Source organism: Scylla paramamosain, chromosome 6 (assembly GCF_035594125.1).
Source record: "Scylla paramamosain isolate STU-SP2022 chromosome 6, ASM3559412v1, whole genome shotgun sequence".
Lineage (NCBI taxonomy): Eukaryota > Metazoa > Arthropoda > Malacostraca > Decapoda > Portunidae > Scylla > Scylla paramamosain.
Window position 1 is genome coordinate 23,046,997 of NC_087156.1, and position 24,400 is coordinate 23,071,396.

At 37.4% G+C, this 24,400-nt stretch overlaps 2 protein-coding genes across 6 annotated transcripts in view; one reads left to right on the forward strand and one right to left on the reverse strand.

Moving 5' to 3' along the window:
* The window catches only part of LOC135101434 (sodium/mannose cotransporter SLC5A10-like), a 23,793-nt gene extending 11,999 nt beyond the window's left edge, over positions 1-11,794 (forward strand). For both annotated transcript variants that reach the window (XM_064005380.1, XM_064005379.1), the window contains 6 exons: positions 4,188-4,292; positions 5,028-5,214; positions 5,326-5,531; positions 6,007-6,783; positions 7,189-7,306; positions 8,675-11,794. In XM_064005380.1, coding sequence (XP_063861450.1) covers positions 4,188-4,292; positions 5,028-5,214; positions 5,326-5,531; positions 6,007-6,783; positions 7,189-7,306; positions 8,675-8,949 — 1,668 coding nt within the window. In that variant the 3' untranslated portion in view covers positions 8,950-11,794. The remainder of the gene's footprint in view (positions 1-4,187; positions 4,293-5,027; positions 5,215-5,325; positions 5,532-6,006; positions 6,784-7,188; positions 7,307-8,674) is intronic.
* Positions 11,795-17,072: 5,278 nt separating this feature from the next.
* LOC135101441 (calcium homeostasis endoplasmic reticulum protein-like) overlaps positions 17,073-24,400 on the reverse strand; it is a 45,641-nt gene continuing 38,313 nt past the window's right edge. For all 4 annotated transcript variants that reach the window (XM_064005394.1, XM_064005393.1, XM_064005395.1 and 1 more), the window contains 2 exons: positions 21,277-21,462; positions 17,073-17,820 (listed from right to left, as the gene is read on the reverse strand). In XM_064005394.1, coding sequence (XP_063861464.1) covers positions 17,544-17,820; positions 21,277-21,462 — 463 coding nt within the window. In that variant the 3' untranslated portion in view covers positions 17,073-17,543. The remainder of the gene's footprint in view (positions 17,821-21,276; positions 21,463-24,400) is intronic.

Consider the following 24,400-nt stretch of genomic DNA (forward strand, 5'->3'; position numbering starts at 1 on the left):
CCCTTTTGCAGAGATCTCCATTCTTGGAGACTTCAATGTTCACCACCAGCTTTGGCTTTCCTCTCCCTTCACTGACCATCCTGGTGAACTAGCCTACAACTTTGCTATCCTCCATGACCTAGAGCAATTGGTGCAACACCCTACTCGTATTCCTGACCGTCTTGGAGATACCCCCACCATTCTTGACCTTTTCCTGACCTCTAATCCTTCTGCTTATGCTGTCACCCTTTCTTCTCCGTTGGGCTCCTCCGATCACAATCTCATATCTTTATCTTGTTCTATCACTCCAATCCCTCCTCAGGATCCCCCTTAGCGAAGGTGCCTCTGGTGTTTTGCCTCTGCTAGTTGGGGGGACCTGAGGAGGTATTTTGCTGATTTTCCTTGGAATGACTACTGCTTCCGTGTCAGAGACCCGTCTTTGTGTGCTGAGCGCTTAACAGAGGTGATAGTGTCTGGCATGGAGGCGTACATTCCTCACTCTTTTTCTCGTCCTAAACCTTCTAAACCTTGGTTTAACACAGCTTGCTCTCTTGCTATACATGATAGAGAGGTGACCCACAAAACATACTTAAACCTTCCATCACCAGAATCTCATGCACTTTATATTTCTGCCCGGAACCATGCCAAGTTTGTTCTCCAACTAGCCAAAAACTCCTTCATTAACAGAAAGTGTCAAAACCTTTCAAGATCTAACTCCCCTCGTGATTTCGGGCATCTAGCCAAAAATATCTCCAACAACTTTGCTTCTTCTTCTTTCCCTCCTCTATTTCAACCAGATGGCACCACTGCTATCACATCTATTTCTAAAGCTGAACTCTTTGCTCAAACCTTTTCTAAAAACTCTACCTTGGACGATTCTGGGCTTGTTCCTCCCTCTCCTCCACCCTCTGACTACTTCATGCCACCTATTAAAATTCTTCGCAATGATGTTTTCCATGCCCTCGCTGGCTCAAACCCTCGGAAGGCTTATGGACCTGATGGGGTCCCTCCTATTGTTCTCCGAAACTGTGCCTCCGCGCTTGCACCTTGCCTAGTCAAACTCTTTCAGCTCTGTCTGTCAACATCTACCTTTCCTTCTTGCTGGAAGTTTGCCTACATTCAACCTGTTCCTAAGAAGGGTGACCGTTCTAATCCCTCAAACTACGGTCCCATTGCTTTAATTTCCTGCCTATCTAAAGTTTTTGAATCTATCCTCAACAGGAAGATTCTTAAACATCTATCACTTCACAACCTTCTGTCTGATCGCCAGTATGGGTTCCGTCAAGGCCGGTCTACTGGTGATCTTCTGGCTTTCCTTACTGAGTCTTGGTCATCCTCTTTTAGAGATTTTGGTGAAACTTTTGCTGTTGCCTTGGACATATCAAAAGCTTTTGATAGAGTCTGGGACAAAGCTTTGATTTCCAAACTACCCTCATACAGTTTCTATCCTTCTCTCTGTAACTTCATCTCAAGTTTCCTTTCTGACTGTTCTATTACTGCTGTGGTAGACGGTCACTGTTCTTCTCCTAAATCTACTAACAGTGGTGTTCCTCAGGGTTCTGTCCTGTCACCCACTCTCTTCTTATTATTCATTAATGATCTTCTAAACCAAACTTCTTGTCCTATCCACTCCTACGCTGATGATACCACCCTGCACTTTTCCACGTCTTTTCATAGACGTCCAACCCTTCAGAAGGTAAACATATCACGCAGGGAAGCCACAGAACGCCTGACTTCTGATCTTTCTAAAATTTCTGATTGGGGCAGAGCAAACTTGGTATTGTTCAATGCCTCAAAAACTCATTTCCTCCATCTATCAACTCGACACAACCTTCCAGACAACTATCCTCTCTTCTTCAATGACACTCAACTGTCCCCCTCTTCTACACCGAACATCCTCGGTCTGTCCTTTACTTATAATCTGAACTGGAAACTTCACATCTCATCTCTAGCTAAAACAGCTTCTATGAAGTTAGGTGTTCTGAGACGTCTCCGCCAGTTTTTCTCACCCCCCCAGCTGCTAACTCTGTACAAGGGCCTTATCCGTCCATGTATGGAGTATGCTTCACATGTCTGGGGGGGTTCCACTCATACTACTCTTCTAGACAGGGTGGAATCAAAAGCTTTTCGTCTCATCAACTCCTCTCCTCTAACTGACTGTCTTCAGCCTCTCTCTCACCGCCGCAATGTTGCATATCTAGCTGTCTTCTACCGCTATTTTCATGCTAACTGCTCTTTCTGATCTTGCTAACTGCATGCCTCCCCTCCTTCCGCGGCCTCGCTACACAAGACTTTCTTCTTTCTCTCACCCCTATTCTGTCCACCTCTCTAACGCAAGAGTTAACCAGTATTCTCAATCATTCATCCCTTTCTCTGGTAAACTCTGGAACTCCCTGCCTGCTTCTGTATTTCCACCTTCCTATGACTTGAATTCCTTCAAGAGGGAGGTTTCAATTTTATCCATCAATTTTTGACCACTGCTTTGACCCTTTTATGGGACTGGCATTTCAGTGGGCATTTTTTTTTTATTAGATTTTTGTTGCCCTTGGCCTTCCTACATAAAAAAAATAAAAAAAAAATTGTACCTTTACTTTACACACTCGGCCGCCACAGATGTGCTCAATTACTCGATACCTCTTATGATTCGTTATTTTTAGATCAGTATCCCTTAGTATGTGATTGATTAGAATTTGTATTTTAACGATCTTAAACTACAAGTTAATTAAGCAAGCGGTTTTTACTATAAAATATTTTGTAGCTTCTCATTTCAAGGAGCTCCAATTTTTTCCTGATAAAGTTGGATAATCTACGAGTATAATTAACAAAAAAGATCAGCAGGTACTATTAGGGCTGGGGAGTCTCTAGCTCCAACAATTACATTTTTCCTCGAAAGCTGCTTCAGTCTTCAGTCACAGCACCTAGTCTGTGCATGAATGAAGCTCACACAATCTTGGAAACATCACGACACTCTATCTCTTTGCCATATATCGACAGCCTGAGTATGACGTGTTACTGCATATCAACTACGGAGGCCAGTAGTTATATAGAATGGTTGATCTCCCTGTTAGCATCAGTGAACGAGCGAGATTAACAGTGGCTAGCATAAACTCACATAACGGCAATACCACCTGGAAACAACGCCATATGCGTTGCGCAATACTTCGTCTTCTCTTGTTACATGATTAACAATAACATTACTCTAGTTAATATTGTTATTCATAGTAAAAGTAAATAAATAAATAAGTAAGGGCGAAGGCTAAAGTTGGGATAAAATGAGTCCTCCCCAGCTTCATCTATAGCCCAGATCCTTGTATCATCCGACATGGTGATTGGCCACGTTAGGTACTTGCAGATTTGCCTAGCAGTTATTATTATTATTATTATTATTATTATTATTATTATTATTATTATTACTACTACTACTATTATTATTATTATTATTATTATTATTATTATTATTATCACAATAATAATAATAATAATAATAATAATAATAATAATAATAATAATAATAATAATAATAATAATAATAATAATAACAATAATAATAATAATAATAATAATAATACACATACACACACACACACACACACACACACACACACACACACACATTTTTTTTTTACCCTTCGGCTGGCCTTCTTAACATTAGAAAATAATAATAAAAAAGTAAATAAATAAGAGAGGATAACCAAGACTCGGTAAGGAAAGCCAGATCATCAACAGAATGGCTGGCCACAACGTATTCATACTGGCGATCAGATACAGTATAAGATTGTGAAGTGACAGATGTTTAAGATTCTTCCTCATGAGGATAAACTGAAATAAATTTAAAACATGCAATTAAAGAAATAAGACGGTTACTTGTGGAATTAAAGCGGTCACTTTTTTCAGGCTGAATGTAGACGAACTGCCAACAGGAAGGAAAGGTAGACGTTGATAGAGTTGACTATGAACACAATATGAACCTTGGTTATTATTATTATTATTATTATTATTATTATTATTATTATTATTATTATTATTACTATCACTACTACTACTACTACTACTACTACTACTACTACTACCATTATTATAACAAAAATGATGATATCCCATAGACGTCTGAGCACTGTTACACTGTGCAGCCTGCTGGTGACCCCAAAATCCAGGAAAAAACTTCTCTGGACTTTGGGTAACCCTTTCCTTGTTTCCTCCATCTCCAGGTGTGCACAGTGCCGGAATACATGAAGAAGAGGTTTGGCGGCCAGAGGATTCAGATGTACCTTGCCTTTCTCTCTCTCCTCCTGTACATCTTTACAAAGATCTCAGTAAGTATCATAGTACCTCACCCTGTAGAGAATGCATCCTTTTCTTCTCCTTGGGGTGTCCATTTCTGGGACCTGGGTCTTCCCATTAATTTCCTGTTTGTCTTGACCTTGTCTAAGAGTATCAGTCATGGGCTGCGACAGAGCAACAGTGATTGATATCAAGTCTTGAATCATCAGTGATCACTGATCTTATTTCCTCTTCATTCCTAATATAAAATTTGTGACAATTGTACACTCAACAATGAGTTCATAAGGAGAGAGAGAGAGAGAGAGAGAGAGAGAGAGAGAGAGAGAGAGAGAGAGAGAGAGAGAGAGAGTAGTAGTAGTAGTAGTAGTAGTAGTAGTTCATTCAACTGTTATATGATGGAGATATTAATTTTCATTCACAAGAAAAATTGGAATTACAAGGATTTTTCTAAGCTATCTAACCTTTACATTCAGTTTTCTTTAAGCTCTTCAATATTTCATTTGTGTGTACTTGCTTCATGGTAAACAAAAAAAAAACAAAAAAAAATTTTCCTTAAATATCTCCTGTAGCTACAGGAGGGGAAGGATGAATTTTATATATATATATATATATATATATATATATATATATATATATATATATATATATATATATATATATATATATATATATATATATATATATATATATATATATATATATATATATATATAATAAATTGAAGGAAAGATTTTCCTCTTAATATTAACTCTCCTTGTGCTACACAGGTTGACCTGTACACTGGTGCAATATTCATCAACCAAGCCCTCAAATGGGACATTTATGGGTCCATGTTGGCATTGCTGGCACTGACTGCACTTTTCACTGTGACTGGGGGTCTGGTGGCCGTCATCTACTCAGACACCCTACAGCTTTTCATCATGCTGGGCGGAGCCTCCTTCATTATGGTCAGAGGTGAACTGCCTTGATTGAAGGGGTTAATGTAAATGCCAAACCTTCACTGCCTGTAATTCAATACAGGACTTGTTGTTTAAAACTTAATACTATACTGTTTCTACCTTTCAGCCTTCCAAGAGGTAGGCGGCTATGAGGCCTTGCAGTATAAGTACATGCAAGCTATACCGAAGCTTACCTATGAGAACACCACCTGTGGCCTGCCAAGAGATGATGCCTGGATAATGCTGAGGCATCCTGTGAAATCTGATCTGCCGTGGCCAGCTTTTATATTGGGGCAGACCCCAGCCTCCATCTGGTACTGGTGTGCTGACCAAGTATGTCTTTTAACCAAGTGCTATAAATCAATTTCTCATGTTCTTGCAAATTATGAAATCATGATCAGTGATGTAAAAATAAATTCACTATATGAGGACCTATCTGATCAGGAAATTGAGCACTGATCAAGACTTGTAGGGGAAGCACAATGTGGTAGTATGTATCATCAAAGAGTATCAGTGATGTACGTAGATCACCAGAACATAGAGGCTACATCTGCTAGTAAGGGAAGCAAGTCAGATAGTAGGTCAGTGTAAGCAAGATGACCATAAAGAGTGATAAACCCAGAAGGATGCTGAGGTGAATGCTGCTTGTAGACAAAGTATATTCCATACAGTTTTTAGTTAATAATATCATCTTTGATGAAAAAAGATAGTGGCCATTTTGCTTAAAAGACTATGTATGTACCATTTTCTTCATTATCACTCTCTTGTCAGCCCCTAAATGCACACTCAGTAATCAATTATATTTCAGGTAATGATCCAGCGAGTACTGGCAGCCAAATCCTTGTCTCATGCCAAGGGTGGCACTGTGTTTGCTGCTTACATCAAAATACTGCCTTTCTTCTTGTTTCTCATCCCTGGGATGATCTCCCGTGCCCTCTATCCAGATGATGTCGCCTGTGTTTTGCCAGAGGAATGTATGCGAGCATGTGGATCAAGGTCTTCCTGTTTTAATTCAGCTTATCCTCGCCTTTTGGTGGGAATATTACCAGTTGGATTTAAGGGCATTATGTTAGCTGTAATATTAGCAGCTCTTATGAGTGATCTCACTTCCATCTTCAATTCTGCCTCAGCCATGTTCACTCTTGACCTCTGGCCATTCCTACGACCTAAAGCAGGGATTAAGGAACTGTTGATAGTTGGAAAGGTTTTCAGTGTTGTTGTTGTGGCTCTTTCAGTTGCTTGGGTGCCTATAATTGAGAAGGTTCAGAGTGGTCAACTCTTTGTATATATTCAAAGGGTTGGTGCTTATCTAGCCCCTCCAATTGCTGCTGTTTATTTGCTGGCTGTCTTTTGGAAACGCATGAATGAGAAGGGAGCTTTTTGGGCTCTCATGATGGGACTCTTTGTGGGACTCATACGTTTGATCCTGGACTTCTCTCATCCTCCCCCATCATGCAACGAGGATGAGTATCGACCACTTGTGATTCAATTAAACTTCATGTACTTTGCCATGATACTCTTCTGGATCACTGTGTTGACAGCAGTGGTTGTTTCCCTCTTCACTGAACCTCCTGAGAGCTTCAGGGTGAGAATTTTCTCATGTTGAGATATTATTAATTAATTAGCTTTTGGGATTTTTTTTTTCCATGTTTCCTTGAGAAAAAAGTGATACATATTTCCTTTACACAAATGTTAAGGATTAACAAGGGCATTTCTTCCATATTTTTGCAATGAAGGGGTTTACTACATTAAATTATCAAAGTTAACTAAAAAGTTAACTAAAGTTAACTAAAAATGTGAAGCTGATATTCAAATAAAAAAAAATGTCCATTATTTCATTCCATCTTAAAATGAAGAAAATTATATTAATTTTGATTCAGTTCATTATACTTTTACAGTTCATTATGGAAAGTACTTAAGAGAAGTGCGCCTGTGGTATAAATCTCATACAAACTTAAACAACCTATCTATTCAAAATTAAATGTTTCAGGTAATAAGGACAACATACTTCACCAGACTGGATGAAAACATTAGAGATGATGAGGAACCAGATGTTACATCAGAGATTACTTTAGAGGATGCAATGTCTCCACTGACTCATGATGAGGGCAAGTCTTTCACTTTGTACACCTTGCATAGCTAGATGTATTTCAACATGCATATCACATCAACATTAACCATCTCTCTCTTTCTATTTATTGACATTAACCATCTCTCTCTTTCTATTTAACTATGTCAATTTCTCTGTTGCCTTGCTCTCTCCAGGAACATCCCCCAAGGAGGTGGCCACAATAGGAAAGCCTCCATCTCTCCATCCTCAGTGTTTCTTGTTCAAGCACTTTGCCTCTACTAACACTTTTTCACACTTGTACTCTTTCAGTCTATCCCCCTTGATCCGGGGAATGACATTAGGCTGTCTTAACTACTTCCAACCCAAAACTGTTAGATTATTCAGGCAAATTTGTCACCACAATCCAATTCTTGATGGGGGTGCCAGGTATACCATGAAACATTTTTGATGGTGGCACCAAGCATTCATTGTTAGCTTGGATTTTTGAGGTGGGGAGAGGTATAAATGGAGTCAACCTGGAGTTGAATCTCATCAACCTAGCTACCGATTCCTTCAGTATGTGGTCAAATTTTGGGACAGATTTTAACTGGGCAACACCAAGTAATTCAGCTCACCAAGTAATTCAGCTAGTGTATATATATATATATATATATATATATATATATATATATATATATATATATATATATATATATATATATATATATATATATATATATATATATATATATATATATATATATATATATATATATATATATATATATATATATATATATATATATATATATATATATATATATATATATATAAAATTTTGGGTGTCATCTCAGTATTTGCAAATTCTTTCCCATTTATATAGGTACATTCTTAATATTTTGATTAATAAAACTGTCATGTAGTGAATATGGAGTTGAAAACATGGTCAATACAATTACATCAAGTGCTTGTCTGTCATTTTTATGATTACAGTAGCTTACCAAAGTGCACAAAACTTATGGTTTTATGATGCATGTTTGCATTTAGAATAAACTGCCAGCAGGCAGAATGGTCTTTGAGTCTTATGTTGGGATTCTTCATGGTAGGAGGAGATAAAATTTGCATTATGCATAGCCACTTGACCTCATGTACCAGCAGTTAGAAAAATCTTGGCACTCTTTAAAGAAAATATTATATTTTCACTACTTATTCCCAATTATTGGCATGAGTTCATACAATAGGGTTGATAAAACACCATCATAATGTGCACCATGTGATGGACAATTCTGATAATTTCATGATGTGATACAGTTCAATATGACAGTTTTTCCCCCTTAAATCAGTCAGTTGCAAAAGAAAATCATCAGACTTTCTTCTTTTTATTTTCTTAATGAAAACCAAATAATCATTATTTTTTCAAACACAGAGACTATAACAGAAAAGAAAAAGGAGAGCCATCTCCAGAAAGCCAAAAGGTGTTACATGTGGCTATGTGGGCTACAAGTGTCACAACACAGCACCAAGAAGTTGGGGGAGCCAGACTACAAACAAGCACTCATATCTCTGAAGGAAGACCCTTTTGTTAAAAAAAGTCTGAATATTTGTTTGGTAATATTACTTGCTGTTGGTGTTTTTCTTTATACATATTTTTCAGTAAATCCATTTCCAGAGAATGTTAATCCAAGAGAACACCAGGTATAATTAATGTGATTAACTCCTGGTGGGAATGATATATGGTCAAGAGCTCTCTCTCTCTCTCTCTCTCTCTCTCTCTCTCTCTCTCTCTCTCTCTCTCTCTCTCTCTCTCTCTCTCTCTCTCTCTCTCTCTATATATATATATATAAAATGAGTGACAAAATTTGGAATATACATAAAGCAATCCCTTTAAGAACTATTTATTTATCTATCTCTTTGACACTTCACTCTTCCAGGAGTGACTTCTGAAAGGGTTTTAGCCTCCACCTACCCCTATTGAAACATCTTTTTATTTATTGAAGTGCTTGTTCTCTACAAACAGCTCTTTTGTTCAATCTATCTGTACACCTGTTTCCCCCATCTGCCTCGACTCAGTTCATTTGCTCACTCAACATGTTTATTAATGCCTGAAAATGTATTTGATGGTTTTTTCATCAACATGCAAGGTATGAAACTGAAGTAAACTAAACGCCTCCCAACTATAAATTCTTAACAACTATTTACTTAAAATAGTAGTAATTAGTAAGCATGAAAGAGATGTAGACTGTTCTTATTGTCTGGGATAAATGTATAAATAATATGACACTTGGCAACTTCAGTCAAGATGATCACGCAAATGCAATACCATAGGTGGGCACTGTCCTTTTCTGAGAATATTGTGGGACCAGGAATTATGTAGCTACTCCCACTACTGGACACTTACTTAGTACATCAACAACCACAATGATATGATTGCAATTTTTCTGAAGGGTTAATACTTTGACATAGTTATTGTTCTCATATTGATATTTTTAAATCATCTTAGGGGAAAGCTAACTGATGTGGATGAAAAGAAAGTCAGGAGGCAAGAGAGTACCTATTATTTGATTTGATCCTGCCAAAAGAGGGGTGAAAGCAACATAGACCTGATGGAGTCCTTCCAATTGTCCTACTTGCAACTTGCCTAGACAAACTACCAACTCTGTCAACATCTATCTTTCCTTCCTTCTGGAAGTTTGCTTACATTCATCCTGCTCCTAAAAAGAGTGACTGCTCTAATCCTTCAAACTACCATCCTTTAATTTAATTTAATTTAATTTAATCTACCCTCAACAAGATTCTTAAATGTCTATCACTTCACAACTTGATATCTTTACTGGTGATCTTTTGGCCTTTCTTACTGAGTCTTGGTCATCCTCTTTTAGGGATTTTAGTGAAACTTTTATTGCTACCTTAGACATATCAAAACCACTTGATAGAGTCTTAAGGTTCTATCTTATCATAACTCTCTTCCCATCTATCTTCTAAGCCAAACTTCTTGTCCTATCCAATCCTATACTGGTGATACTACCCTACATTTTTCCATGTCTTTATGTAGATGTCCAACCCTTCAGAAATAAAACAAATTACACAGCAAAGCTACAGAATGCCTGACTTTTAATCTTTCTACAATTTCTGACTGGGCCAGAGGAAATTTAGTGTTGCTCAATCCCTCAAAAATTCAATTCCTCCACTTATAAACTCAACATTCCAGATAATTATTTCTTCTTCAGTGACACTCAAGTGTCCCCCTCTTCTACACTTGCCTAGTCTATCCTTTTCTAATAATCTAAACTAGAAACATAACATCTCATCACATGATAAGACAGCCTCCACAAAGTCAGGGGTTCTGAGTCATCTCCAGCAGTTTTTCACACACCCCTAGCTGCTAACTCTGTACAAGGGCCTAATATACCCATGTATGGAGTACACTTCTCATGTGAGGAGATTTCACTCACACCTCACACTGCTCTGCTAAACTGGGTGGAATCTAAAGCATTTCATCTTATCAACTCCTCTTCTCTAACTGACTGACTTTAGCCTCTCTCTCTCATCACCACAGTGCTGCATTCCTTTCCTTCTACTGCTGCTTTCACACTTACTACTCTTCTGATCTTGCTAACTGCATGCCTCCCCTCCTCCTGTGGCCTCGCCGAACAAGACTTTCTACTTTTTCTCACACTTATTCCATCCCCCTAATGCAAGAGAAAACCAGTATTTACAATCCTTCATCCCCTTTACTAGTAAACTCTGGAAGTCCCTACCTTCTTCTGTATTTCCCCCTTCCTACGACTTGAATTCTTTCAAGAGGGAAGTCTCAGAACGCTTCTCTAGTTTTGGTTAATCCTTTTGGCTGTTTTTCTTTGGAGACTGGCACCTCAGTAGGCCTTTTATCTATTTATTTACTTTTCTGCCCTTGGCCAGTGTCCCTCTTACATAAAAAAATAAATAAATAAAATAAATAAAATAAAATAAGATAACATAATAATAATAAAAATAAATAGAAGCTTAGCATACAGCAACCATAGTAGTGACCATTCTAGATTAAGGACAGAAAATTTTGTTGTGTAGCAAAGAACTCAAGTAAATTTTAACCATTATGCATACTCATAGTTTTACAAAGCATCTAATAATTTATGAGGTTAATGTCAGAAAATTTCAGGAGTGATGTTCTGTGGGATTATATCATATCATTTGCCCTTACAAAGCAAGGGTATCTATGTACTACACTGGTCCTTCACACAGTCTTGCTTGGTGAAAATCTCACTTTAAACAAGTCTGTGCCAAATTTGTAAAAAAGTCATGCACAAAATGTTTGTAGAAAAAATAAATAAAAAAGACTAAGTTTATAGAAGTGAATAATCATGATCAATAGAGAAAAGCAACAAAAACTCATCATTAATTGCTCTGAATTAAGTTTACCGAATAAAGAATTAAGCTGTGGTGAGTACCCTTAAATTTCCTGAAAATACAGAAATATTAAAAAAGAATTATCATGCATTTCAGCTTCCTTGTAACAGAGTTTTATTAATATGCAAAAATATAAGATTTATGACTGATTTTCTCTGCCCTCTTCCATCACTTACTTTGGTAGAGAATACACACACCTTCACTTTACTTTTTATTATTTTCTGAAAAGTGTTTGAAAATTTAAATGATATTCACTGGCATCCAGATGTAATGACCAGGAATACAAAAGCCCCAAAAATTATTTTGGGATGAAATGGTCATTACAGTCCTGACACCTAAGGTCCTCTCCTTGTGTTCTCTTGATCAGAGATTTAATCCCCGATGAAAGCCTCTCATGGCTGAAAATTCATCCTATCTTCAGATTGATTTCTTATTGTTTGTATGGAGTGGCCTGGTAGTAAAGATCCTCATTTACTAAAACAGTGGAACAGTGGAACCTTGGTTCTCAAACTTAATTTGTTCCTGAGTGCTGTTTGAAATCTGAAATGTTTGAAAACCAAAACTATTTTCCCAAACAGGAATCAGTGTAAAATGGATTAATCCATTCCCAGACATCAGTCTACACTGTCTTAGTGGCTTATGACAGATGCTCCCAAAACCAAGATGGGTGCTTTGCAACATCTTCAGCTCAAAAATTATTTATCCAGAAAGGATGTAATGAATTAACTCAGTGATACAGAACTCATCAGAAGATACTGTTTAGACAGATCTAGTGAGGGAAGCCTTACAGAGTGACACAATGAGGAGCAACCCACTTGCTGTCAAAATGAAGGTGATCATAACATTTAGACATCTTGCTGCTGGGAAAAGCTACTGGGAAAATGCAGTTGTGCAGTAGTGATGGCATTGTGGTTCATCGAGAGAGCTCAGGATTACTCCAGAGCACCAAAAACTGTTTGTTTACAAAGCGGCTTTTCAGCAAGATCATATTTACCTTATTTCAAAAACTGAATTACTGTCTTACACTCTGTATCTCTCCTTCAAATATATGAAAACGATGTAGATATTTAAAGAAACTGTTACCGCCAACAGTGATGCTGGCAGTTATGGAAGTGTTATGGAAGTAATGATGGAAGAACAAACAAATGTATGCTAAATAACATGTTCTGTGTTATGAGAGTTAGTGTGAACTAGTGTAATAAGCTAGTAGTGTCTTAGGTTCCTGTGCTATGAAGGTTAAATAAATGAGGAGAATGTAATCGCCAGCTGTGCTGCCTCACAAGGTCCTGTGAGGCTGGCGGTGAGACTAATATGAGGCATGTAAAATAGTAAGGAAACTAAGTTAATTAGAATAGAGATTAAGGAAACTGAATTCATTAAAGTAGTTAATTGTAGTAGTGAAGTTGTATGAGAAGGACTAGCTGTGGAGAGCTTAGCTGTAGGGAGGTAGTGAGGGTTGTGTTTATGTGGTAAAGTTGATGACATGGCGTGTAGGGTAGATAAGACAAATGGGTCACCCAGGAAATATTGCTGACCTAAGGGTAAGATAGGCAGGCGCGAGGCTTCGAGGGCCAGCAGGGACAAAGCCTGGAAGGGCAGATTTCTTTGTACTGCCACCGAGTTAGGGTGTGACTACTCTGGGAAAGATCGGACCACTACAATATAGACGCAGGTGTTGCTTGGTGACAGGCCTCCTTAAGACCCCAAACACGTGAGTTCCACATCCGTATTACGAGGGGGGTCGATTGCCCTAATTAGCACAATCCATGATTAGTGATGCATGATGTTGATACAGTATGTAATGGTTTTGATACAGTATGTAATGGTTAGTAGTGCTATGCACGTCTTATGTTTATTATGTATGTTTTTGGGTTTGACTGAATGCAATAAATGATTCCCGTCACCGTGTGGATCTAAAATCCTTTAGCTGCTTCCGAACAGCTATAGAAACTATAAATTAGTAATAAATGGCAGCTTCTGCCATGTCTTTTAATATTTGAAATCAAGTAACTTTGTTCTAGAACTGAATTATGGTACCACAACCGAAGCAATAATGAATAAAAAATTTTGTTAAAAAACCGATTTGTTCAAAAAGGAAAGCATTCAGTAATTGAGGATCCACTATATATATATATATACAGTAAAATCCCTCTCATCCAGCATTCAAGTATCCGGCAGCTTCAAGTATCCGGCACATTTTTCCCCGAGCCTTAAAATCAATAAGAAATCAATGTGTACTCTTAAAATCAATTAAAATTCCCATGCGAGGCATACTTTGTCCCCTCGCCACCAGAGCGCACTGCTTCGCGCCACCCGCGGCCCACTGCACTGTGTTTACTCAGTGACGCAGTCCCGCATGTGCACTGTTGATCGCCTGACACCTTCATCATGCCTAAAGTTGTAGGAAAGAGGAAGCGTGTTGTGCTTACATTTAAGCAGAAGGTAGACATTTGTCGATGATTAGAGAGAGGTGAAAGCAGACAGCAACTAATGGTATGAATATGGTGTGGGCTCATCAACTATTTATGACATTAAATCCCAAACGAAAAAGTTGTGGGATTACATGAAAGCCACCGACACCCCAAAGGCAGCGGAAAATCGTCACACACTGCAGTATCATCGTGGTGAAATGATGGACAAAGTGTTATATGAGTGGTTCAACTTGAAAAGATCAGAAGGAGTCACAATTACAATCACAATGTGTGTTGGTGAGTGTGAGGTGGCAGCGTGGGTGGCGACGCGCGGCACGGCGATCAGCTGATCTTTGTTATGGTAAGATGCGTGAGTATAGGGTGGTGATTGTGGACATAATTTCACTTCTATTCAAGTATCCGGCAACTTCAAGTATCCAGCATATTGGCGGTCCCGTTGATGCCGGATAAGAGGGATTTTACTGTGTATATATATATATATATATATATATATATATATATATATATATATATATATATATATATATATTATATATATGGTGCAATGGTATTGTACATCTGTATGTCCAGACAGGAATTATCTTACATCATTTCCAAAAGATTTAGCCTTAAAGAAAATGGAAACTTATGGTAAAGGGGGTTCAATTCCAGGCTGCATATGGCCTCTCATAATTCTCTGACTTCTTCAGTTAAGTGAAATTAAAATTTATGTTAAAATATCAGTTAATGCCATAAATGAATTGAAAGAACATCAATAAAAAGAGTTTTCACTGTACTATTCTTGTGCATATGCAGACTTACATGTAATGCATACCTGTTAAAGATGAAGGAAAATATTCTCCACAAAATAAAATATAAAGATGTGAGTACCTTATAATTGCAATGATATACAATTTTAGTTTCATATCTAGAATATGAAAGCCAACAAAAAAAAACTCTTATTATAGTAAACATTTTAGGATTTGTGTCAAACTGAAATTTATCATAATCTGACTACAAAATATATTCTTACATCACCATAAAATTTTACAAGTAGTAGTTTTAAAATAATACCCATTTTTGTAAAAATTTCAGATTGTACTTCCTTCATGGTAAATTGTACATTATAGACAAACATCCCAATATTATGGCTGTTACAATTTTATGTATCTATGTTACATTTTCACATTGCATAACTCCAAATATGTTACTTAATGTACATATGTTAGGCTAAAAAAAATAAATAAATAAATTTTTTTTTTTTTTATCTTACTAATACATGCAGTCACATGAATCACTCATACTGCAGCAGTTCTGACTAAAGGTGTGAACTATTTCATATAAAAATGAAAAGATTCATGTGTAGAAATTGGTAAAATTCACAAAATATTCAGTACTTATCTGCTCTCCCATGTATAGCAAATTTTCTCTATTCTTTCATATACTTAAATTACCACATGAACAAAAAGGTGCAGATAATTAACTATTTTCATCACAGGCGTAATTGCATACTACATAAAGTGTAACTTAAGTTGTGCACCATACATAACATATACAACAGTTAACATGGGATATATGTGCATTCTTTTACAAGATCTTTTTGGCACATTTTGTTTTACCACTACTGATTACATGGTCTTGTCAAGCATTTTTACAAACCAGCATTAATAATCATGCAGAACTTTGCTCAAAGTATGCGGACTGTGCAGCGTGTTCTTGGGAATCCATATCCTTGGGACTTAAAGAAAGGATAGGAAAAATCGAACTTTATTCTGCAAGCCAATGAATTTTTACCATTTTCTGTCTAAAATGTAACCTCTGAAAAAATTACAAATGAGCACATATACAGTATACACACCCTCCCTGTCCCCTGTCTGTGTCAACACTGTACCCAACCAAGATGCTTCCATACTTATTAATATGAACAGGAAAGAGGAAAATTCAGAAAATAAGGAAAGGTGGAATAAATAGTAATCATGATAATAATAATAATAATAATAATAATAATAATAATAATAATAATAATGATAATGATAATAATAATAATAATAATAATAATAATAATAATAATAATAATAATAATGATAATAATAATAATAAAAACAATAATAATAATAATAATAATTATAAAACAAATATTAATAATAATAATAATAATAATAATAATAATAATAATAATAATATTAATAATAATAATACAAACATACATACACATGTATACCAAAGCTGTCTCCCCCAAAAAGGGAGCCAGTGAGGACAAGGCACATAACTTTCACATTCACACTATGTGTAATTCATATCACTCTCTTAGCCCCTTGCCCCTTGATGGAAAAAGGGACTCCAGCCCTCACTTTACAGGGATCAGTTGCATACCTTGGCTATGGTAATAATAATAATAATAATAATAATAATAATAATAATAATAATAATAATAATAATAATAATAATAATAATAATAATAACATTAATAATAAAACAATAATGAATGGAATTTGTGAGTGTGTGTGGCTTTAACCAGGTACCATCACCATCATTGCTGCTATGAAAACAGGTTAGACAGTAGATGCACAGGTTGTCTGCTTCAGGAACTTACTCCTTTATACTGCAGCAATTAATAATCATGAAACCCAATTAAATTCTCAGGAAAGGGCAACATAAGCAGTGTTTCAGATATTATACAACTTTTCAAAGTGCTTTTGTTGAGTGATCTGCAGTGACTCACTCAGTACTGCAGCAGCAGCTACCAATTATAACTCAAACTGCAAAACCTGTTTCATGGCTTAACAGAACCAAACAGAACAACAGATGCATCACAGATTACACAACTTTCTAATGTAATTTGTTTATGAATGTCAAGTGAACCTCAGTGACTGGGTGCTGCTACTACCACTGCCACCACCCAGGCTGGTGCATATCCTCTGCTTTGGGGTTTAATTGTCACATTAGTATTTGGCAGATATTTTTGTAATCACAGGATTAGGATTTGCATCTTTGGTGGCCCCAAGTGTAGTGTGTGTGTGTGTGTGTGTGTGTGTGTGTGTGTGTGTGTGTGTGTGTGTGTGTGTGTGTGTGTGTGTGTGTGTGTGTGTGTGTGTGTGTGTGTGTGTGTGTGTGTTACTATTGTTGATTTACAATTAAGTTTTCCCTAAGGTTTTTATTGTTGGTTTCTCTTCCACAAACAAATGAAAACAGGCAGTAAAACTTTATGCAGAAAAATTACCTTCCATGTTAAATGCACATCACCTGTGACATATGACTTAGAGACACATTATATTTTCACCACAATGCATAATTGTAGGATTATGACTATACATAGACAAACGCAATGATATTTCTCTAAATCCGTGTAATTTAATTTTTGTTTTGAGATCCTGCCATTTTTTGTAACAGGGCAGAATCTGGGATCACCTGCTTTATCCTTATATCAAAATGAGACAGCCTGTAACAAAGAGAAAATGACATGAGCAAATAATTACTTACTTAAAACTTCTCTTCTGCTCTGGCTTTCATACGATTGATAAAGGCTTGACCCTTGTTCTTCCTGAAAGCCTCATAGGGATCTGTTTGAGCACTGGGCACTCCCAGACCACGGAATCTTTCTTGAGGTGAGTCTCGTACTTCTGCTGCTGCTACCGGATCACTGATTCCTTGTTCCTTCACCCCAAGACCTGACCCTCCCCACCCCATCTTCCGCAGCATCTGATGGCCTTTGTTATTCTCATCCAATCGCTGATCAAACTTTGGAAAAGCACCTCCCCTACAAGAGACAAGAAATATTAAGATATGATACCCAACTAAATACATGTCTTTTATACATATGAAACTATATTGATTCTAATTATATTTCTATAAATATTAAGACTACTGTTTATAACTATTTACATCTAGTGGAATAGTAATTAAAATATAAAGCTAATTAATGAAGCTTAAAATTACTATGGAGGAGTCTCCCTTTATGAAAGTCTAAAACACCTGATTTAAATTAAACTAAATCTTCATTACTAAGGTTTGTCCACCTATCTGTTTTAATCATGTAAAGTCAAAGCTGAGATAAGTCAAAACCTCAGAAAAAAAAAAAACCAGTCTCACACCTGTACTGCCAGCTTTAAGGTATCCTGCACAGCAGACAAAGAAGTATGCTTTCCCAACCAAGATTACTACCAGTCACCACATGCTAAGCTGATCTTGAAGACACACTACCTGTTTCCTCTGACTAGGAGCCATTCAAGGGTCTTGGCTTCTATACACCATTCATTTAAGAAAATCTACTCCATTTCTCCTATTTGGCACAGTCTGGTTGGTAAACCTATTTGACAAGGGCACCAGTAATGTTACATTCTTATCAATCTACCTCCTTTAAATAATATTTATTTATTTATTTATTTATTTATTTTACATATTTTTATTTTCTAATGTATGAAAGGCATTGGCCAAGGGAAGCAAGGTGTTCAATAAAAGGCCCACTGAAGAACCATCCCCCAAAGTGAGGCCAAAATAAATTATAAAAAATCAGAGGATAAGTTGTCTTGCAACCTCTTTCTTGAAAAAATGCATCATTGAAAGGAGGAAACACAGAAGTTCAGAGTTTACCAGAAAAAGGAATGAATGAATGAATGAGAATACTGGTTAACTCTTGCATTAGAAAGATGGACAGAATAAAGGTGAGAAAAAGTAGAGTCTTATGCAGCGAGGCCTTGGGAGGAGAGGAGGTATGCAGTTAGCGAGATCAAAAGAGCAGTTGTGAAAATAGCTGTAGAAGATAGCAATATATGCAACACTGTGGCAATGAGAAAGACTGAGGACAGTCAGAAGAGTTAATAAGATGAAATGGTTTTGATTCTAGATTCTAGAAGAGCAGTACATATGAGTGGAAACCCCATACCCTTATTCCATAAGAAGCATATTCCATACATGAATGAATAAGGACCTTGTGCAGAGTTAGCAGCTGGGGGTTAAGAAAAACTGGCTGAGCCTAAAGGAGAAGATAGGGTGACAGCATAAGCAGAAAGATTTGACATCAGAAAAAGGTCAAGAATGTTGGGTGTATCACCAAGATGGTCAGGAATATAAGTAGGGTGTTGCACTAATTGCTCTAAGTTGTAAAGGATAGCTAAGTAAAAAGGCTAGTTCACCAGGTTGGTCAGTGAAGAGAGAGAAAAACCAAAGCTGGTGGTGAATAATGAAGTCTCCAAAATTGGAGATCTCCACAAAAGGGAAGAGAATCAGGTTGTGCTCCACTTTGTAGGTTGAATAATAATAATAATAATAATAATAATAATAATAATAATAATAATAATAATAATATATATATATATATATATATATATATATATATATATATATATATATATATATATATATATAGTTAGAGGAGTTAGGTGAGAGGTATACAGTACAGATAAATTTAGTCTGAGAGTGACTCTGTAGACATAACCAGACAGGAAATTTGAAAGATTCAAGAGTGTGGGCACGAGAATAATTCAAGTTGTTGCACATAGACACAACATCTAGCTTTGGATTGAAAATGAGGATAGGGAAAGTAGGAAGTTACAGAGAAGGAGCTATGGTCAGTTATCTCAAGCACCTGAATTTCAGTGAGGAAAAGATGAGATTTAATAGAGGAGAGGTGGTGTTCTACAGAATGAAAATTAAATCTAAGGCGGCAAATATCACAGAAATTAATGAAGAAAAGTCAATGGGGGTGTCAAGACACTTAGGGTCAATACCAGAAGAAAAGCACATTTGTGGTCCCTTTCCCAGATGGTGAGTCCAGTGTTGGTGTAGGGGTCGCCATATTAGATTTTGAATTTTGAGTGAAGGGTGTATGCATATTAAGTGCAAGAAGAGTTGAGTGAAAGAAGAGAGATGTCTTTAGAGGGCTGATATTGACTGCCCCTCATGTTGTGAGACACAAAGGGAAACATTCGGTGAGGTCTAAGCCAGGTCACTGATAAGGTCACAGCTTCCCCTGATCCAGTACAAAACTGGTCCAGTGCTCAGAAACCTAGCTCAAATGATGGGAAAATTTTGGTTAATATCACAAGATTACACATTACACAACTATAACACAATTTTCAAAAGGATGATGATAGGATAAAAAATGTTACAATAATAAGTATAAGTCAACAACATAAAATCTTTAGTTTATGGACTTTTTTACAGATAACTGATATTTACAGTAACTCTAAAAACAAGTGTAGAATAAAATGTGTTCTTATGCATAAACTACTCCTGAAAATGATGGTGCATTCAAAGTTTACATAAAAAGTGATATAGAAGAGGAAGGATTTTTTTTTATCAATATGGTGCATCTTCACTGCTGTGGTGTGGGAGTGAGGGTGGGAAGTGGATTTTGTGCACTGTTGTGTTCCTTACTCCAACTCTCTCTCTCTCTTGCCTACTCCCCCACAACTTAGTAACACAAATTGCGACTCATAAAATCTCTATTCACCATTTTGTGTGAATAAGTTTCATTGTGGAATGGATAAGCAAGAGGAAGAAGGGAGGGCAAAACAGCACACCTGACCTACCTCCTTCCCTCATTCACTCCCATGCCACATACCACATTAATAAATCTCCTTCCTTTTCTCTTCTGTGTAAAATATGAATGTACTATCATATCCAGGAGTAGTACAATATACAAGTATATTCTATACTTGTTTTCATAACTGCTATAAATATCAATTATCAGTAAAAAGGTGGATAACCTCTGAAACTTTAATTGATTTACATACATCATAATTAGTTTTTACCTTACAGAGTTGTGAACATTGTTATAGTTACAGAATGACTGCTTACCCCAGTGATGTAAACCAACTTTTTTCTATCTTGTGAGCTAAGAAGAAAAACAAATATTTTCTGAAGGAGGTGGAGTGATGATGAGAGATTAACATATTACTGGTTCCTGTCAAACAGGCTTACAAACTAAACTGTGCCAAACTGTAAACAATCAGATTTTTTATCTGAATGGAGTGTAGATCAGCTCAACCTATCCTAATGATAGTTTTAGAATCTCAGCCACCATCACTCCTACAACATCACCACTGCTACTACTAATACAATCAGCTCCACTTTCTCCAATCCATTTTATGTTGAATTATTGCATGTGAGTTCCTAGTTCCAATTACACATGCTTAACTGGAGTGCACCCTTAACATAAATCATGAAACTACTGCATATGAAGATTTATTACAAAACATTGAAATTAACTTACACAAAAGATGGAGGAGTTGGACTTCTTGAAGGAGATCTGTTGAAGGGTACACGAGCTGGAGATGATCTGGGAGATGCAGAGTGAGACCTCGATCTTGACCTGCTGACTCTCCTTGGTGATCTAGAACTGGAGTTGGATCTTCGCGGAGATTTTGAGCGTGAGCGAAGACGGGATCGAGGTGGAGTTCTGTAAGGAACAAGTTAGGGAGCTAAGATTTTTCACAATGTTGGTAATAAGTACAAACACTCTGAGATTTATGAACATTCAAGTTATGAACTTCTGCATATACAAACAAGAGTCCTAGCTCAGGAGCAATCTTGAGCCACCTGTACAACAAGATCAAGATCACTCCACCACACCCTATGTCACGCCTTATGTGAGGACAAAAAAAAAAACCAATCAACATTAGGCTATGTGGTATGACTGTATAATATGAGTTGCTGTGTGGCTCTTGGGATGTAAGTGATATGTGGTGTGTCTGGGAGTGATATGGATTATTGAGTGACTGATTTTGGTATGGGGTTTTGTGTGGCTGGTATGTGTCACGATACAACTTTGTGTCCATAGATATGGCTGAGTGATGTGTATGGTGTGATTTGGTTAAGTGTTGTGTGTGGCATGGTGTGTGGTGTAATTTGGTTGCAACTGCTTCAGGAGAAACCAAGTCACTTATAAGAGCAAGATCAAGATCAAGATCTATCATATCTTTTTTTTTATTGGGAAGCGCGGCAAGGATGAGAGCAAGTAAGTATGATGTGTTGAGAGAAGTGTGGAAGAGTGTGGCTGTGCCATGTATAATGTATGGTATGGATGTGATTGCATGGAATGAAAGTGAAATTGATAAGTTAGAAGTGGGCCAGAACAAAGTAGCAAGGATGGCACTGAGTGCACCGAGGTGCACAGCAGTTGAAGCCTTGAGAGGTGACATGGGATGGAGCACCTTCAGAGAAAGACTGACAAAAACCACACTTAGGTACAAGATTAGGCTTGAGAGAATGGATGATGCAAGAATAGCAAGGAAGGTGTACCTGTGGAATGAAAGTGGAAGCAAATGGAGGAAGAGATGCATGAGAATGACAGACAGGAATGGATTGCAAGTTGTGTGGGCGATAAGAATGGCTGGTAGGAATCAAAATGAGCGTGAATGGGTGGTAACAAGAGGAGGAAGAGTGGGAGCCGAATGGAATGTGAGAAAATGGAAGAATGAGATAGACAAAGAAGTGAAATGTGTGGGACTGAATGAATGGAAGAATGAGATGGAAAGAAAGAAGACCCTGGAATGGTACAAGGAGAAAGAGGTCCCGAGGTATGAAAGGTGGTATGATGGAAGCCTGGGCGGTGATCTTCTCTTCCGAGCAAGGGCACAGTGTATGGATGTGAACGCAAGGAGTTACAGGTGGTCTGAGTCCCGCAGCAAAGTGTGCCAGATGTGTGACATGGGAGAGGATGAGACGGTGGAACATGTGGTGCTGGAGTGTGTGCAGTATGCCAGAGACAGGAATGAGATGATGCAAGTGATACTGACTGAGTTAGGGCATGATAGGAATGAAAGAGTGGAGAAGACAGGAAAGGAATGGATGGTGTTGTTGCTGGGACTGTGTAGAGAGGCGAATGAAAGTATGATTGAGGCGGTGAAAGAGTTTCTGGAGAGAATGTGGCGTGCCAGGTGTATGAACAATTAGGATAGAGGATGCTGTTCGTTTCTCTTTTTTTTCCCCCTTTCTACAGGAGTTGCCGATCCAAAGGCCTGGCTCAGGAGTGATCCTGTGCCACCTGTACCATCAAGATCAAGATCAAGATCAGCCTGTATACAGAGGAGCTAGCAGCCAGAATGAGAAGAATGAATGTAAGGGGTAAGTGTGGGGAATGATAAAGTATGTATGCTTTTTTATGCAGATGATGTAGTTGTTATGAGTGAATCAGCAGATGAGCTTCAAAGTTTGTTGGATGTTGTGGATAGGTATTGAAAAGACTTTGGAGTAAGGTTTAGCTGTGAGAAAAGCAAGGTAATGATTGTGAATAGGTCACAGGATGAAAGTAATGTGGTATGAAGACTTGGAGAGAATGAGTTGAAACAGGTGCAAGAATACAAGTACTTAGGGATGTGGATGAGTCCTAGTAGGTGTGCAAAGGCAAAGAATGAAATGGAAGAATGAGATGGAAAGAAAGAAGACTCTGGAATAGTACAAGGAGAAAGAGGTCCTGAGGTATGAAAGGTGGTATGATGGAAGCCTGGGCGGTGATCTTCTCTTCTGAGTGAGGGCACAGTGTATGGATGTGAATGCAAGGAGTTACAGATGGTCTGAGTCCTGCAGCAAAGTGTGCCAGATGTGTGACATCTGGAGGATGTGACGGTGGAACATGTAGTGCTGGAGTGTGTGAAGTATGCCAGAGATAGGAATGAGATGATGTAAGTGATACTGACTGAGTTAGAGCATGATAGGAATGAAAGAGTGGAGAAGACAGGAAAGGAGTGGCTGGTGTTGTTGGTGGGACTGTGTAGAGAGGTGAATGAAAGGATGACTGAGGCGGTAAAAGAGTTTCTGGAGAGAATGTGGCGTGCCAGATGTAAGAACAATTAGTGTAGAGGATGCAGTTCATTTCTATTTTTTATCCCTACTACAGGAGTTGCTGATCCAAAGGCTTGGCTAAGGAGTGATCCTGAGCCACCTGTACCAACAAGATCAAGATCAAGATCATTTACACTCTGCCACATTGCTGCATTGTGACATCATGCCATATGTGAGGATAAAACACTCTCACACTGCTTGGCTATGTGGCTAACAAGAATAAGGATTTTTCAGTGTTTTCAATACCACAATTTTGCAATTCTCGAGTTAAGCAGTATGGCTTTGGAAGAAAGCAAGTGTGAAACTCGAGAGGGTACTGTACACCCAAAATATTTTACAAAATAATAACTTATGAATGGCTATCTGAAACTTAACTCATTTGTAAGTCAGGGAGCACCTGTATAGCAAATTGTTAATCTAATGACATTTCTCATTAGTAACCGAAACTTCACCTTTAAAATATGCATCCAATGCAAATGTGAAAAAATTTATCAACTATAAGGAAAAACTATTACTGACATCACAATAGTTTCATGAACAAATGATTTTGTAAT